The sequence below is a fragment of the Pomacea canaliculata genome, linkage group LG5, assembly GCF_003073045.1.
Source record: "Pomacea canaliculata isolate SZHN2017 linkage group LG5, ASM307304v1, whole genome shotgun sequence".
Classification (NCBI taxonomy): Eukaryota; Metazoa; Mollusca; class Gastropoda; order Architaenioglossa; family Ampullariidae; genus Pomacea; species Pomacea canaliculata.
Window position 1 is genome coordinate 2280200 of NC_037594.1, and position 17187 is coordinate 2297386.

Here is a 17187-nt window from a genome sequence, read left to right on the forward strand (position 1 = left end):
TTAAAAACATTTTTCCTGTGCAAATCTTCTTCCTTTGACCACATACATCACTAAAGATTTAACTCATTGGACCTTGGCTCTTTAGTGTCTACTTATGACAATTTTTAACATTTTTAAAGGAAATATTTGAAAATTTACAAAAATTAATTTAGTGAACGTAATGTCTACTGTAGTTGTACTTATTTTGTCACATGTTGCTGGAAACAATACTCAGCTGGTCCAACGGCACAGGCTGCTTACATTTGCTTACAGCAGAAATGTGGATGACATATCAACCTAATCTGATGATTGCAAATTCTTTAAGCATGCAGCTCTCAACTGTGTATTATAATCACCTTCTTTCAAACCCAGCAATTATACCAAAGACTCATCAGCATGCGTTTATTATTATTCCCTTCTACTTTTTTCTAAATTTTCTGCTTTTGGAACAGTTTCCCTATTTTCAACTAACACTGTTTCAAAAGACATTTTAGTAACCAAAATCCACCTCTCAAATTTGCTAAATCCTACAGTTTTAAGTTTTTTGTTTGCTAAATTCAAAAACTAAATAACGGCTTAGTAGACAGAGACAACCAGTCAGCCATAGAAGGAACAAACGTGAGTACCATAAATTAGTTAAGACAGCAACAATCACAAAAGCAGTCGCAAATAAAATAGCACAAAGTCTTGCACACATTCAGTTCTCTTGTCACAAGCTTTCCTCAAGAGGTGATACAAGCAGAACTCGGGAGAGGCCACTTTAAAACATTCAAGGGCTTAGTTACAGAAAATAAATCAACACGTTTCCTGTTGTGATATGTCATATAGTTACACCAGCAGATTTACATCTGAAATACTTCTCAGGCAGAAATCACCAGAAATTCTCTGCCTTGATCCTTCCCCCACCTCTGAAGGTCTTTCTAAATTCTGTTATTAAACTAAACAGTAAATACCAACCAACAATAAAATGTGAATGAGCTCAGTGAAACAGGCAGGCTATTAAATGTAACTTTCTCTACAATGAACATTTTTCCCTAAAAAATACAAGATGCTACAACTAGAACATTTTCTCACTAAAACTTCAGCACAATGGACTATGGACTCTTTAGTATTCTGGTCATAAGCAAATGGCAAATGCAATCATATATTTATATCTTAACAGATGCATGTGCTGAGGTTTAAAATAATTAATATTTAAGTGAAGAAGTCTTCATGTAAATTTTGTCAATGCTGTGAATATCAGAAAGATGAGGATGTTCGGATGTGTTGACTTTAAAATGCTTTTGCTCAATATAAAATAAAGTCCAAGATAGGTTTGGAATCACATATACTATGTATCACAGTAGTAGTGAATGCAGAGAGAAAATGTCACAAGACCAAAAGCACTCAGGTTAAGGCACATCTGGATGTTCTGTACAAAATGCAGCACCAGTACTTAAGTACAGCAAATAATGGTTTTTGCTTATGAAGCCAACGATATTTAACACCCAGTTTAGCTCTATCTTAATGCAGGAAAATCTACCAGCACATTTTTTACCCCCAAATGAACCCGACTCATTAGGCACATATTTCACTTTCACAATCTAACTGCCTAACTCTTTGACTAACAGACATATTAATCTGCCATGTGCAATTAAAAAAGTGTGCAAAATGATTGTTATGCATTGTGAATGTGCACTCACATGTGTGTAATCTTCTTTTTTGATAGGGGATGTTTACATCTTCCACTGACTTGCATCCGAGGTATATAGAGTGGAAATAGTAACTTCTTGTTAAAGCTAAAATTTCGTTTTGAAAAATGTCTTTATTGTCCCTCCAAAATCACCACATACAAAGTGAGTGTGCTAGCATAAATCACACCCCACTCAGATCTGTTCTCACACATGCACACAATTTAACAGATGCAGTGATCTCCTGATCAAAGACTTTTATTGTCTAAAGCTGAATGTCAAATGTTTAAAATCATATCTAACATTATCAACAAACAAAATTGTCCTTCAAATTTGGGCCACACCTTAACATTAAAAACATTTTCTTCCTGGCACTGCATTTGCCTTAGATTGTTAATAAATGTAACATTACATATTTTCTTCCAAACAGATGTTTAACCAAAAAAAGGAGGTGGGGCTGTGAAATCCATAGGTTTGCAACTTAACCAGCAACCAACATAACTGAAACTGATCCTAAGATTCAGCATGTTCACATTCCAAGTTTCCATACACATAAGAATGTGTGAGCATGCATGCATGTCATGTATCCACTTGTGCATTTGTGCGCAGGTTTGTGCATTATCTATAACGCTTTTGAGTCTTGAAATTGCCTTTTAAGGGCAATGGGTGTAAAACACCCTGTAAAAAGACTTCTTTTTCCAACTGCTTCTTTTCCTGGTATCGTTTACGTCGGCGTCTTGCGGCTTCCCTGTGCAGCGTGTATTTCTCAGAAGATTCTTTCACCCTTTTTCTATATGCCCTACTATACTGAGCATTCCGCTGCCGTCGCCACAACAGTCTTCCGTACTCTTGTTCAGACATAACTGCAGAGAAAAAAGACAAAGAAACACTAACAACCTGCTCAAGCTTGTTATAAGAACTCCTTCACTGAAAATAAACTAAACTTTAAGTCGAAATGAAGAAAGGATAATCAAATCCGTTGATGCATGCAGCCACCAAATAATTTTTTTTTAACTGATGCAGAACTGTAGATAGTAAAAGAACCCTAACTGGCACTGAAACAATTTTGTATTCACCTATACAGAGATTGTTGATCATGCTGATCAGCAACAACCCTGCTGCCAATGGTGTGTCCCTCCCTCTAATATTTTTATCTTATTTCCCTGACTGGTCACCTTAGATGACTAAGTATCATGCCTACTAAGATGAACAAGGCTTTCCAACTTTTTCTCAAGCCTACTAACAAAACACCTAACAGATTTGCTTTTATATTCTTGGAAATGTAACAGGCACTCCTCTGAGAGATTATCCTTTAAAAGTTTCATTTCTCTCTTTTTTCCAGCACAATCCCTGCCGTTTCTGCCACTTGCTGCATGGCCATCAAACTTTCTCTTTCCTCTTGCTCTCGAGCTGCTCGCTTGCGGGCGCGATGAGCACGAACACGTAGACGGTTTCTTTCCCTCCTCCACTGGATGCGTTCTTCTTCACTCATTCCACCTTGTGGTACTCTTTGAATGTCCCTGCCACCATAATAGGACTTCATGTGCATGTTTCCTTGATGGACATTTGAATCTCTACGAACATAAGCACTTCTAGGGTTCTGTGCAACTCTGTGGTCTCTATTCAAGACCATAAGGGTGTCTTGTCTTCTCCCCGGAGGGAAACCCCATGGCATCGGGAGAACACCCCTCATCACTGCAAAAGACAGCAAAACAGAAAACCTTACCTAGCGGCAGAACTGTGCACCAGCAATAGGCTGCACAATGAATGCAAAATGAAAACATAGCACAGAAATACCCCCAAATCTGGGACAGTAAATTCAATGGCTGCCATTCCCATTCAAGACATTAAAGAAAAAAGACATCAAGAAAAGGGCCAGAGTCCAGAAAATGTGTATACAAAGGCTTGCTGCAAGACAAAACATGATCAAAATTACTGACAGCAGCATCTACTGGTTTGATCAGAATATCAAACTAGCATTCATGGCAGGTGGCCATTAATGAACCAATTTTTTTTCATGACATCATAATAACTAAGAAAAGAGAGATACTGTTCTACCAGAATCTACTGTAATAAAACTGGAACTCTGATCATGTTATAGCCAGTGAAATCACACGCCTTAAATGCCAAAAGAAAGCCAGAAAGCATCATCTTGGGTGACAACCAATGTAGTGTTCAACTGTTCAAGCTATAGGAAAAGTGTCTTTTCCAGCCCTTGGGAAACATTTCAGACAGCAACAACAAAGTATAACAGAACAAGAAGCAACAACATCTTGACCTACTGAAGCTACCAGCATATTATCTACCACTGCTCGTGTCTGGCTAATTCTGCCAGCAATTGCTGGGTTTGATGATCAGCACGTTTGCGTGCTCTGTGAATCTGCATTCGGCGGCGAGTGGCTTCTCTATACTTTAAACGCTCTTCTGCACTCATGCGCTTTCGATATTCTCTGGCACGTCTGGCTGCCTCCCAGCGTTTCTGCTCAGAGGTCTTTTGGCTCTGTGATGGTTTGCATCCCCTGACAAAGTCCCCTAAGCCATGGACAGGAAGACGCATTACAGATCTATCTTCACAAGGCCCAAGGGCACGCTTCTGCTGCTTTCTCCTTGTTACTTGCAGTACTGCAAAAGACAACCAAAAAAATTCTTCTGCAGCACCAGCTACAACAGTATCTCCCAATTGTATTCTAGTCTACTTTGTTCTTCTCATCAAACGGTCTTCATCTCCTGTTATTCTGCCTTTGCTGAAGTTCTTCAGAAATTATACTGAATGCTTAATATATTGTAAGAGGCATTTTGTGCATAGTTCCCTCTGATCAGTGATCCTAACCAAGCCAATCAAATGTCTTAACACAAATGTGTGCTTGCACAGTCATTCCAATGCCAGACCACAGAGTGGTCACAGTAAATGAAAGGAAAAATCCATCATTTTTACAGAGGAAAGACAACTACCAATTCATGCCTTCAATATCTGAGCTTTATATAACCTTATGAATGAATGTTCCCTTTTTCTTTCTGATCCATCAGCATATATGGCACTCACTGTTTAAACATACTGCTCTGGTGACCCATCAATCCAATGACAAACCCATTTCCTTTACAACGTTTAGTCACACTACTGCTTTTCAGTCCATCATCATAAAAATAACAAGAAGACAAAAATGATGCAATGAGCACCCTTTCTACTCTAGCATGGAACAGGAAATACACATTTCTTATCACATCCAATTTTAAAGGAAATAGAACTTTGGGAAAGATGGTGGCAGTTAATGTCCACATAAATGGGTCTTCTTAATTGAGTTCCAAGCAAAATAGTTTGTTCCCTCAATTTAATAGCAACAAACAGAATCTTGTATTCAATGAACACTGCAGTGATTAAACTCTCCTTGGAGGACACCACTCCCACACCCTTTATAATTATCCCTTTAGGAACTATAATAGTCAGCCACACATTTACATTCTTCTTTCCTCCACCCCCCCCATCCCTGTCCTTTTTTTTCAAAATGCTTTCCCTTCCTGCTGCCTCTTCACTCTCTCAAGTACCAATGGTACACAGTACAGGATTCTGATCACTCTCTTCAATCCTTCCACTTGCTACTGTTTTGCCTGAAAAGCTATGCTCTACAGCACATTCCGCCTGTAGCTGTCCATTCTCCTTCTGTATTTTTCACGCTCTCGTGCGTTGATTTTCATTCTTTGTTCTGCTGACAACTGTGCACGATACTTCTGTTTATACAGTCTGCGTTTCTCTCGAAGGACAGCAGTTTTATCCAATACACCACTGCCAGGTGATAAGGAAGATGTTTTACTGAGCGATGGAAACCCAGTACCAATAACATCCTGAGATATTCTTGTACACATCTGAGACAGAAACGTGCCGACCATGTCAGAACCCATGGAACTTTGTTCAAAACGTGTGGACGCTGGATGGCGCGTGAAAGGATGGGTCCCATAAGTCCCCTCAAACAAAACTGAAAAAGACAAGAAAAAGTCCTACTTGTCACAACAGCATGAGCAATGCTCTTACTTCCCCAAGGTCTCACAGTTAAAAGCATTCAGAAAAGACTAAATGTAAATCATATTCAAACTCCTGCAGCCTTCTCCTGAAAAACGTCTTTGCTAGTCCTCTCAAGCAGTTATGATAGAAAAGTTTTCTGAGCATGCAGTAGTCTGCATAGTGCCAAACTTTAGTTCACAGATAGTGTGACATATACAAAGAAAAGGCGCCATCTTAAGACGTGCCAAGCATACCCATCACACACAGCACACAAACCGAGCTCCAAGTCAATACAGATCAGTAATACTTTATCATACTAATATTTAGTTATGATAATGATCAGCTGCAAGTTCAATATCTTTGTGTTTCAGGCCACTCTCTCAAAATCAGCTGACGTTCCCGCTCCTTCCTGCGGGCTCTAGAAAGCCGCATACGCATCCTAGACTTTTCTCGCTCCAGTGAACGCTTTTCTTCACTCATGTTCCGCCAGTAAGCACTTTTTGGGCCTTGTCTGTGGAAAGGCCTACACTGCCCCACACTGAATATGGAATAATTTTTATCAGCAGCACAAGTCCGCAGACCTACATGCTGAAGACCTATCTCCGAGATATTTGTTGCACAGGCAGCCACTACCTCATGACCAAGAAACTCTGAAACAGACACAAACAAGTGTGTCATAATTCTAAAAGGAGCAAGATTTTGTCTACATACTACAGAGGAAAGGCCCATGGATGTCTAATGCTATGAGGAATGCCATATCGTGGCATGTGGGGCAGCAGTATCAAAAGATGATGCCTGGATACAGCAACAAGGCATTCATCCTTGACCAGATCTATGTTGCCAATCAACTTGATATAACATTCTGATCTTTATTACTTGACCTAAATTTCAATTGCTCCTTTAGCTACTGTCAAAAGTCCTCCCAGTTTATTCTGTGCCAGTGATGTCGTAAGGAGTACTCAACCGCACTTTGCCAACAGGTCACAAGCCACAAAACATGAATGCCAGAAGAATTCCAGACGTCATGACACACACTGTCATGTTATCTTGATGAGATAAATGGCAAATTTTCCCCTCTAGCTCCCCATTTCCAACCCATATTATTTATGCATGTAAATGCACGGAAGCCAGAGTCTACAACTTTTAAAAAATGACTCAACAAAGATTTTTAAAGTGATTGAGTAATTAAGAAAAACCAAGAGACTAAAAACATCATAGATGTAGCACTGAAAATTGCATACGTGTGCTACTGTGCTCTATTGGACTGTATTTGTGTGCATTCTTGTGCATGTACATAGCTTTCAGTAAGAAATAAACATTATAAATCCAAGTTAAGCTGAATAAGAAATGATACAACCTCAAAGAAATGCAGCTGCCAAGAAATCCACAATCTAGCCTCAACGGAAAGGCTATACATAAGTTCTAACTATAATCAAACGGTGGCAAGGTTTTCTTCAGTGAAATAATAAAGCCCAAAGCTTTATAAGAATAAAATGAAACACCAACAGTGAAACAAAATGCCCAGTAGTTACAAGTGACACATTTAACAGTGTCTTCATAAATACCAGAACAATAATGCATGCTGTTTAAGATGCTATCATAGACCTGAAGAGATTCAAAATTTACTTGACATTCATCTCCAATTTCCATGCATGCATCTCTACCATGTGTAAGTATGCATGTGCCTGCATGCACATGTACCCTCACATTTCCTTGTGCCCAGTCTGTGAAAAGTTTAATTTTTAATCTAACAAAAAAAAAAAAAAAAAAAAAGAGGTACAAATGTCTCTGGATGTGGTGGCCAAGGAAATCGGACAATATCCCAGGAAGAATCACAAGTGCTGCAGTAAGTTTTTATTTTCCAGGTTCCATATCCAGTTCAGGAACAGCCTCAACATCAACTGTCAGACTGTGGTCTGAGTGGTACAGCATGAAGCAATGCCTTGTTCTACAGAGGCCCGGTTGTCCAGGGCACACAGGGCAAAAGTAGCTACTGTCTCTTCGCAAGCCAAGCTCCTTGCTGCACGACCGACACCGCTTCTGGGGATGAAGTTTCTTGCCCCTGACTGGAATACGCATCAGGAAGTGCCTCACCAGCTTTGGAACCTCCTTTTCTGGCGAGCTGTCACCTTGGCCACTGGTCAGTCGACTGCCTGTGCCATCGGAGAAAGGCTTACATCAGGTCCACATTTAACCAGAATTCAGTGGAGTTTATGAGTGCAGTAAATAACCCACGGTCATTTTTCTACACCTTAAATAACTAGAAAGAATGACATTGCTAGCCTTTGACTTTCAACCTGCCACCCGCAATGCAAACAGAAAATCCACTGCTGCATTTGCCCCTGAAGATGTTTGTAATGTTTGCAGTATCCAAAATTGATAATGTCCATGCAAAACAAATGTGCAGTCATTTTAAGTAAGCCATCAAGAAGTATTCAGCTTATAACCCACATAAGTGTTATCTGGCACCAAAAGCGAACGGTCACGATAATGTGATGGAAACATCTGATTAAAGCTAGCTTCAGAAGAGAAGAAGGGAAAATTTGGATGGAAAATGTATTAACCTTGTCAACAAAAAGATGATGAACAACGAAACACACATTTACAGCAGTACAAACTATAAAATCATATAATAATCTCCAGGACTGACAGCACTAATCTAAGAAAGCAGTTCATAAAGGCCGATACAGAGGTGGCACACAAGAGCACGCACGTGTGTGTGTATGAATGTGTGTGTGTGAAAGAGTGTATGCATGCACTCGCATACATGCATGGATGTGCATATGCATGCACAAGCTTGTGCCTACATGTACAAGTGTATTAAGAGTGTAAGAGACTGAAAGGAAAACAGCAAAAACTGACAATGGTCACAAATCCTATAAAAGACAATTATGCTCATCAAATTCTCATTTTCTTACAAATTTAAAAAGCCGCTAGAAATACATATAAAATACTTGCCTAAAGTAATGTATCACTCTCTATGGCTGTTGAGCCTGTGCAAAACCAGAGTCCATCTACTAATACAGTATTCGCTTACTTTGCCAACTTTATTGTCAAAACTGCGACAAAGGAATTAAATCCTTCATTTATCAAGTTTGTTTCTTGAATATTACAGCTCATTTCAGCACACACCAATCATCAGTTGCCCTTCAATCACTAAACTTTAACTAAAGCACATGGATGAATGTGTTGATAAAATTCTTCTTTCAGTATAAACTCAACATCACCACAATGTCCAGAATTCACTAAACACCAAACTCCATCATCCCAAGCATTTAAAACTACAGCAAGACCCAGATGTTATGTTCATCTGTAGGTCTTGAATTTTACATCCATGCAGACATACCAGCAAAGAAAAAAGAAAAAATGTGTATGTAAAATGCTGGTGTGGTCCAAACCCCATTTTCATAAATCTAGATGTTCACTAGCATTTATATTTTCTAAAAAGTCACTTCTTATGATGAATCATGCTGGTAGCATCTGCATATTGATGTATATGCACATAATGCTGCCATGATTGCATGCTTTTGCATGTATCATTCCAGGATATGGTAGAATCTATAGTATTTATTAAAAAGTAAAACATAGCATCACGTTTTACAAATCAAGCCAACCACCAACCAACAAGTGCAACTATATAAGATAATCATTCTAAATACTGCTGTGCATCAGAACAAAGACATTTTCTTAAATGGGAGCAGGCACCTTTAAAACTCTGATTCTCACAGCTAGTAAATGTGACAAGGTTGATTTATCTTTCAAAATTCAACACTTCTTCCTGAACCAGCAAGCTTTCTAGCCACATAAGCTGAAACTTCATATGCAACGCAAAGAGACCAGCAAAATCTTTAAATGTCTGAAGGAATTAAAGCAGGGTTTCCAGGTACCTGACAGGATTCAGCGGCAATGGTGATCATGTAATTTGTTTGGACATTATCAAATTTGGTAAAAGCTTTTTAAGCTCTTGAAGTTCATTTTCCTAGCAAATGAGTGGCACAAGTGTACTTCAAGATCTCGTTGTTTATCAGGCAGTACTCACATTAGTACAAAATGTTAGCCTCAAATTTGTGGTCTAGGGAGACCAATTGTACTTCCACAAAAACCTGAAAAATGTTGTCTCACAAAATAAAATTGCCAATCATACCTGTAGTCATTTATAATGCCTGCTCAGTATTAAAAAAGTTTGTATTTATTATCCACTATACATGTGGTGAATCAGTCCCACAAAAAAACATCTACCTTTTTCGCATTACAAACTATTCCTCTACCTACTAAAGAATACTAGCAATCTGTATGTGTGTGAATGCTATCCTTTACCCCTTTATTTTGTCAGTTATTTGGGGGAAAATTTTTTTTTTGGTATACAATGAACTTTCTGTGACAAGTAACCCTGCCATCAACAGCAGTATTTTAGTGCATCCTGTTCATCAGTTAAAAAAAATACCCCTTTTCTCCTTGCAACTAGAAACCTGCTTACAGCCCTGAAAAAAATAACTAAGAAGAAACAAAACATGAAATTTTAAATGGCAGTTAATTTTACACATTATGACTATTCACTATGTGAAATGATCCCTGGTAGATGCAAAATGAAATGTATAAAAAAATCAGTAACATCTTTGAGTAGACTAATGCTATAGCCTAGTGATGTATGTACATCAACCCAAGCAATTCACATCTCAATACATAATGACATCTAAATAAAATTAGTAACTATTTTAATTTCTGATAATTTTGGTACACAAGCTCCCATTTAAAAAAAACATCAGCTTAGAATTCACATTTACAAACATCACATGGTTCTTGATTACAGCCACATATCAGTTTAGAGAAAGAGAGCAAAACAATATACATGCACATACATGAAGAATGTTAAAAAAACCAAATGATGGCGGCAAAAATTGTTAGATTCAAGACTCTTTATTCATTTTGCCACCCAAAAGGGGCATTAACAATATAATAAAATAACATAAACAGTACAATCCCAAAACAGAGACACTATTTCAGTCCCTCTCTATACATCCAAATATTTATGCATACATGATCAAAAATGTTTGACGTGCATACTGCCTGTCCTAAGACTCAAAGCCCTCCAAATCCCTTCATGCTAAACTCCGAATCTGGGAGGCAATCTGATGTTTACTGCCAAGTCATTGTAATCTAGTAATCTTTGATATTTTGTAATAAGTTGTCAAGTAATAAAACTGAACATCAATAACTGTAGAAGAACGTAAAGGATGATAACAAAATAGAGTGATGTCTTGTTGCTTTACCAGACTATGAGGGATAACTCTATCTGCAGTCTGCTGCGTTGACCTGCTGTATTTTTTCAAATCATCTGACGCTCTTTTTGTCATTGGACTTGCATTTTGCTTGCCTAAAACCTTTTGGTTTTCATCTTTCTATTGTCACATCAAGTGCCTACTTCCTCTAAGTACTGCCACAACAGTTTTTTTGTGAAAATTCAAAGGTAAGGAGGTCACACAGTTGACCTTGTGTCAAAAGTATTTATTAGTGGATTTGCATTCCGTCCCTTCCTATGGTTCCTGAACTCATCACGGGATTTTTTTTCTTGTTTCCTCATTTACTAATGTAGATCCTAGTGCACTTGTCCTAATGTTTGCAGTCTATATTATGTTACTGAATGAAATGCATATGTTGACAATCAAATTGTAAGCATATTATATTATACTGGGCATATACTACAAGGGGCCTGGAGGTATCATCTACACCGGGGCATGCACTGGCTCTCGGTGGCCCTGGTCTCTATCTTCCACCTCCCTCCCATCCACTACACAAGAAACATTTGATTATATGCAGATGTCAGCTGAGAAGCTGTCAAGAAAATCTTAGCTCTACAGAAGACCAAAACATAGGGACAGGAAATTATCCATGTATTTTATTCTCTTGTTTTTTATTGTCACTTACACAAACAGTGAAGTCATCAAGTACTGAAAGTTTTCAATGCACTTGGCTGCGGGAATGTGATTTGAAAAATGTGAAACAGTTCATCAGTTTATAAAGTTTGAGCACAACAAGACCATGGGCGGAAGAAAAGGCTTTCAATTTCACGTGATCACCACATATGCATTGGCAAAGCTGATTTTTTACATACTTTTAACTCACCCCCAACCCCATATACTAACTTTGAATGGAAACTAGCCAACAAAACATAAACAGCAAAACACATAAAACATTAAAACCTATTATCACCTTGTAAACTGCTAGCCATCCACAGAAACAGTGTAGTTCCTATTCCACACATTAAATGGCTAGTCTTTCCACCTATGAACCACTCCTTTCCCAGAAACAATAATCTTTCAAATAAAATTTAAGAAAACAGATGAAGAATGAATGGTCAAAGAGAGGTCTATACTTATGGAAGTCTTGCAAGTGGATCCTTTCATTTCTCAGTAATGTTATTGCATTCTGGATGGATAAAACAAGATGTTAATGTAGTGCTGTGGACACACTACAAATTTATTTGCAATGTTCCATGGTTAACCAACACTAAATTAATCTTCAAGCTAATCCCCTGTGTTTGTATTTGGTCAGCTGCTAAAATACAGCAAACTATACACGAATGGATAACAGAATAAGGGTAGAAAATTATTTTCCTATAAAAAATGTTCTAAAAAACTATATACAGAAACCAATCAGATACAGTTTCTTCTACTTCCATATGCTGAAAAATTTAATCTGTTGGACACCCAAAAAAAAAGAGCTATCAGTTGAATGTTTAACCCTTGTTTTTGCTTTAAGAAATAAAATAGCATCACAAAGGTTTCATATTAAATTCCTACTGAATATTCTATTTGTTTATTTGTTTACCAGCTGATTTTAACCTTGATTTCCACTATTACAATGCTAAATTACAACATGGAGATATACGTTACTTGAGATGTATGTTTCTACCACTGAATTTTTTTGCATTTTTCATTTGCGCATAATGTGAAGAAAATTTTTTTTTTAATTTCTGACTTGAAGATTCCTCCACCCCTTCTAAACTTCCAATCCCAAACTGTCTGACTGCAGATTTCAGATCTTACATTTATTTAAATAGATCACGACATATTTTAATCCTTCTGTCCCGAGGTCACAAGAATGTAATGACATGAAACAAGACATTCACAAGAAATAAAAATATAATACCAACCTAATTTTGTTCCTGCCTGAAATACTACTATTTGCACTGTTAAATGAAAAAAAAAGTTGTTATGGTCACCTAAGTAAATCTGCAAGATTTTACACCTGTGTTTATGCTACATTACAACTTTGCCAAACTACAGATGTGTGATCAACACAACGCAACAGAAAAGAAAACAGCTACATGCATAGTTTCTGATGCACAGCAGTTACCTAATATAAACATACACAAAGAAAAAAATTTTTGCCCCTACCTCCAGGAGTTGTAGATGCTGTTGCTTGTGAATTTGAAGGCCCTGGAAGAGTGAGGACTCCTCCGGGAGCCTGAACAGAAGGGTTTGCATGAAGCATGACTGGGAAGGGCTGGTCTGACTGTCCTTGATGTGATGCTAAGTGAAGCTGTTGTCCATCTGATGCACTGAGAAGTGAGGTACCCTCGATCTGTCCTACTCGGTCAAGACTTTCCATTACACAGTTTGAGAAATCAGGAGTATGACCCATCCCTGCTGCAAGACAAACAATACAATTCATATGAACAATATAATCAAAACAGATGATGGCACATTATTTTAAACTGCTATGGTTCTCAAGCTTTCACTATGAAAATAACAGGATGCAACTAACTTGGAAAGCTGCTGTTAAACTTCTATGATAACAGACTTTCTCATTTTATAAAGTTTTGTCCTCAAACAGCTAAAGCCAAATACCTAACATTACACTTTTAAATACCACTAATACAACCAATGGGTTCTTATGAACATTTCTTTAATTACAAAGTTTTGCTACTGCAAAAGTAGGTTACACTTATAATTCTCTATCATTAAAAACTAGCAAAATGATATAATAAAAATAAGCATAAGCTTATGAAAAATATCCATTATTTAACCTGTAATAATTGTGGTTGGTAGTCTGGAATTCCCCTGACTTCTATTACATGTGTATGTCTAGTTAGTCCAGCTGCAAAAACATTTATGAGAACTGAACAAACAAAACTTTTTTTAAAATCACCTTGATGTGATGGTAACTGGTTACTTTCACTAAAGGCACAACTGGGTTCATCAAGTCCTGGCTCCTCTTTTATTTCTATCACTTCAAATTCTGTCTTTTGCACTGAACCACTCTCCTCGTCTCTACTTCTTTTTGCTGGAGAATCCACACTTCTAGGTGCATGAGTTTCTGACTTTCGTCGTCGGTCGAGCGTGTCCTGTGTGTGAGATATTGTCCGTGTTCTCCCACCACTAGTGTTTGAATGAGGTTTCCCTGAACCAGTCAGCTCATCAATTTCAGGAAACACAACCATACTTAATGAATGTGATGAGTCACCGCTTTCACTTAAACGATCTGACACAAGTTCTTTGGACCTTGATGGTACTTCTGGTGGCAAAGACACTGGCATAGGATCAGTCTCTTCTTGTCTTGGCAAAGGATGACTGGATTTACGCCTCGAAGAGGGTCCTCCTGTGGAAGTGGGTGCTAGTTTTGTGGGTGGTGCACTTGGTGGGGGCAACGAGTGATAGCTATGGCTGGAAAATATAGTTGAGCCCTCATTAACAGATTTACTCACTTCCTCACTAAGCACATAGTTAAACTTGTGATTGTGGTCTATTCGCAAATGGATATGGCCGACCACTTCAATGCTGGTAGAGAAATCAATGTAACCATTGCACAATGCCTGGATGGATTTTACCAATGAGCTCACAAAACGTGATGCTGTATCACTATCCATGCTGGTGGAAAAACTGTGTATCAGTCCAATTCAATCTGAAACACATTAAAAAGAAATCAAGACTGCATTTTAAATGATATTGGCAAAGCAGGCTTCAGCTGTCAAAAAAGTAGTAACAAGTGCAAAAGTATCTTATATCAGCAAGCCAAAACATGGTACAGAAAAATTAAAATCAAAACTTAAAGGCAACAAAACCTACAGATACAGTATGTCATATAAATGTAAAAAAGGAGAAAAACTTATCTTGCTTAACTGTTTTCACTGTTCCATGAAATTAGGTTTGACCTGTGCTACCATCTTAAACAGCCTGACTTTTTAACCACAGATCATTGTGTTAAATGCGGAAGCAGATAGCCGAGTCGTTAGAACACTGGCATCAAAACTGAAAGACATTCCACACTGACAACTTCTTTACAATCAACCCAGCAGAAAAAAACTAGTACCCAACTCCACAAAGGTTGGGGAAGGAAAATGATCAAAAGAGGCACCACACTAGATCTTTACTTATTCTATTAAATAAACTGTATAAAAGATCAGTGGATTGTCAAGTAACAACACACTCTTGGGAAATAGGGTGGGTGGTTATGACCACTAAGAAGCAAAATTATTAAAAACCCAAATCAAGGCCAATGTGATGATGCATGCAACTATATGCCTATGTTATTATCCATGTTAGTCAATATTCAATTACCTTCTATTTTCAAATGTTCAGATTTAAAAAAATACAATACCTAATTTATCTTTCTGCCATTGTGATCATAACATACAAAATGTTTATATCCAGAGACAAACACACCTCAGAACCATAATCACTATATTCAAGTTCATCTTATGCAATGGCAGACCAAATTTTAGAACCCCTTCAAAAAGTTCTTGAATTCACAAAAAGCAACTAGAGAGGCCCTTCAATGTCCTTTTCTTTAAAATTTCGTCTTGAACAGAAATAAAGTTAGCTACAACTTCGTTACATTTTGTCACACACATACACATGGATGAAAAAAAGTATGATGACTAAACTTATTCACATGGCTCTGTTTAAAATAGGCAGCTGAGCCTGCGTTATCTATATCGTTTAAACTATGTATGGCTCTTTAGGTAATATTTGATGTTAATAGCTACTAGTTTCATCAGTGATCAATTCATCTTTTGAGCTTAATATAATCTGACTTGTTGGTCTTGGGATGAAATGGATCAAACTGACTTGGTATGGGGTAAAAATGACCGATGACCATGTTATGCCCATGGGCTATTATTAAAGACAAAGAGATAAAAACTTACAGATTTTAAATAGCCTTAAAATAAATAATAAAACCAAAATGATAAAATTAACTAGCACTAAAAACATAACAAATGCTCAATAAAGTGCAGGATGGACGTGTTCAGGATATGACTTCGTGGCCAGAGGATGTTTCTATCATGTCAATGTTGTTATTCTCATTAACAATGATTTCCCAAGATGCTTTCAAAATTTATCCAAGAACAATTCTGCTGAACAGAACTTGCGGAGTTCTCACCCCAACCCCCGCGCTGTTTCCATTCTTACACATGCTGCGATCTAACAATGCCATGAATCTTGAAGCGTTCGAATTTTCGAACACCAACATTCCTCCGCATATCTGCTTTAATCTCTCTTAAGAATTATTTTTCTGAAATTAATACTCCAGAAAACTTCTAATGTTAGTGTATGTAAAAATCTGCAAATAATTCACGAAGACTTAAGCTCTCTCGAGGGTTGAAGACATCATTTGTCAGTGTGCATCAGGTGTAATATTGTACTAAATATACTACTAAAACAACCATGAGAAAATACATGGTGTTTCGTTAACTCCTCACTAAAACAATAAGGAAGAATCAAAAGATCTGTACATTACATATTTTAATGTATTTACGAGGACATGTCTTATTTATTTTTTTAAATCGAGACCACCTAGTAGACAATGAACCTGCCCCCGAAAAGCCGGAAACTATATCAAGACAATAAATTATTCTTACCTTAACGATTTTGGCTTCGTCAGCATAAAAATCACGTAATTGTACTTTAGTTCTAAGTAATTACTCTTGAAAAGGAACGATTACAGCTACAAATCGTTGTAAAATTAGCTCATTCTCATTGTTAGAAGACTATCATTGTCTTCGTCAAATATGGCCGCCAAGATGGCGATTTGTGTTTGAAAACGAGGCTACCAACGCCGTTATTCACGTAGCTTACATACAGATTGCGTTTATATTGTTGATATTTTTAAGTTTTATAAAATAATCAAAGAATAGTTATTTGAATTTACGTTTGAAGATTTTTCACGACTTAAAAAATGATTGATTAAAAATTACTTTAAGAAACTCATTCTGAAAGGTGAGATGCTAAAATAATTAATCGCTAGATCACGTGCACTTATAGTTTGATAGAATTTGTGTTGTTATCTGGCTATATATTTCCCGGTACTTGCAATCACAGTCTGTGCTTGCAATCATTTACAGAGAGACATCGCCCACAGAACACGCAATGGGGAGCAACTCTTAAAAGCAGTCTAATTTGTCGAGTCATCTCTCTTTGTCTGCGTTTGCGTATTTTCTTTTGCCTTTGGTTTTTGTTTTGTTGTTTTTTGTTTTGTTGTTGTTGTTTTTGTTTTTTTTTTTGCTTTTTTTTCAAACCGTTGAATCGTTAGATTGTTTAA

General features: G+C 37.4%; 1 protein-coding gene across 32 annotated transcripts in view; it reads right to left on the bottom strand.

The window, feature by feature from the left end:
* Positions 1-16702, bottom strand: part of LOC112564035 — a 73511-nt gene extending 56809 nt beyond the window's left edge. For 16 of the 32 annotated variants that reach the window (XR_003099147.1, XM_025238584.1, XM_025238574.1 and 13 more), the window contains exons 1-3: positions 16508-16700; positions 13798-14550; positions 13044-13295 (exon numbers count right to left, since the gene is read on the bottom strand). Coding sequence is in view for 29 of the 32 variants with exons in the window: in XM_025238584.1 (XP_025094369.1) it covers positions 13044-13295; positions 13798-14515 (970 nt within the window). In the remaining 3 variants the exon portion in view is untranslated. The other 16 variants (XR_003099148.1, XM_025238572.1, XM_025238576.1 and 13 more) reach the window with 9 other exon arrangements.
* Positions 16703-17187: the final 485 nt, after the last annotated feature.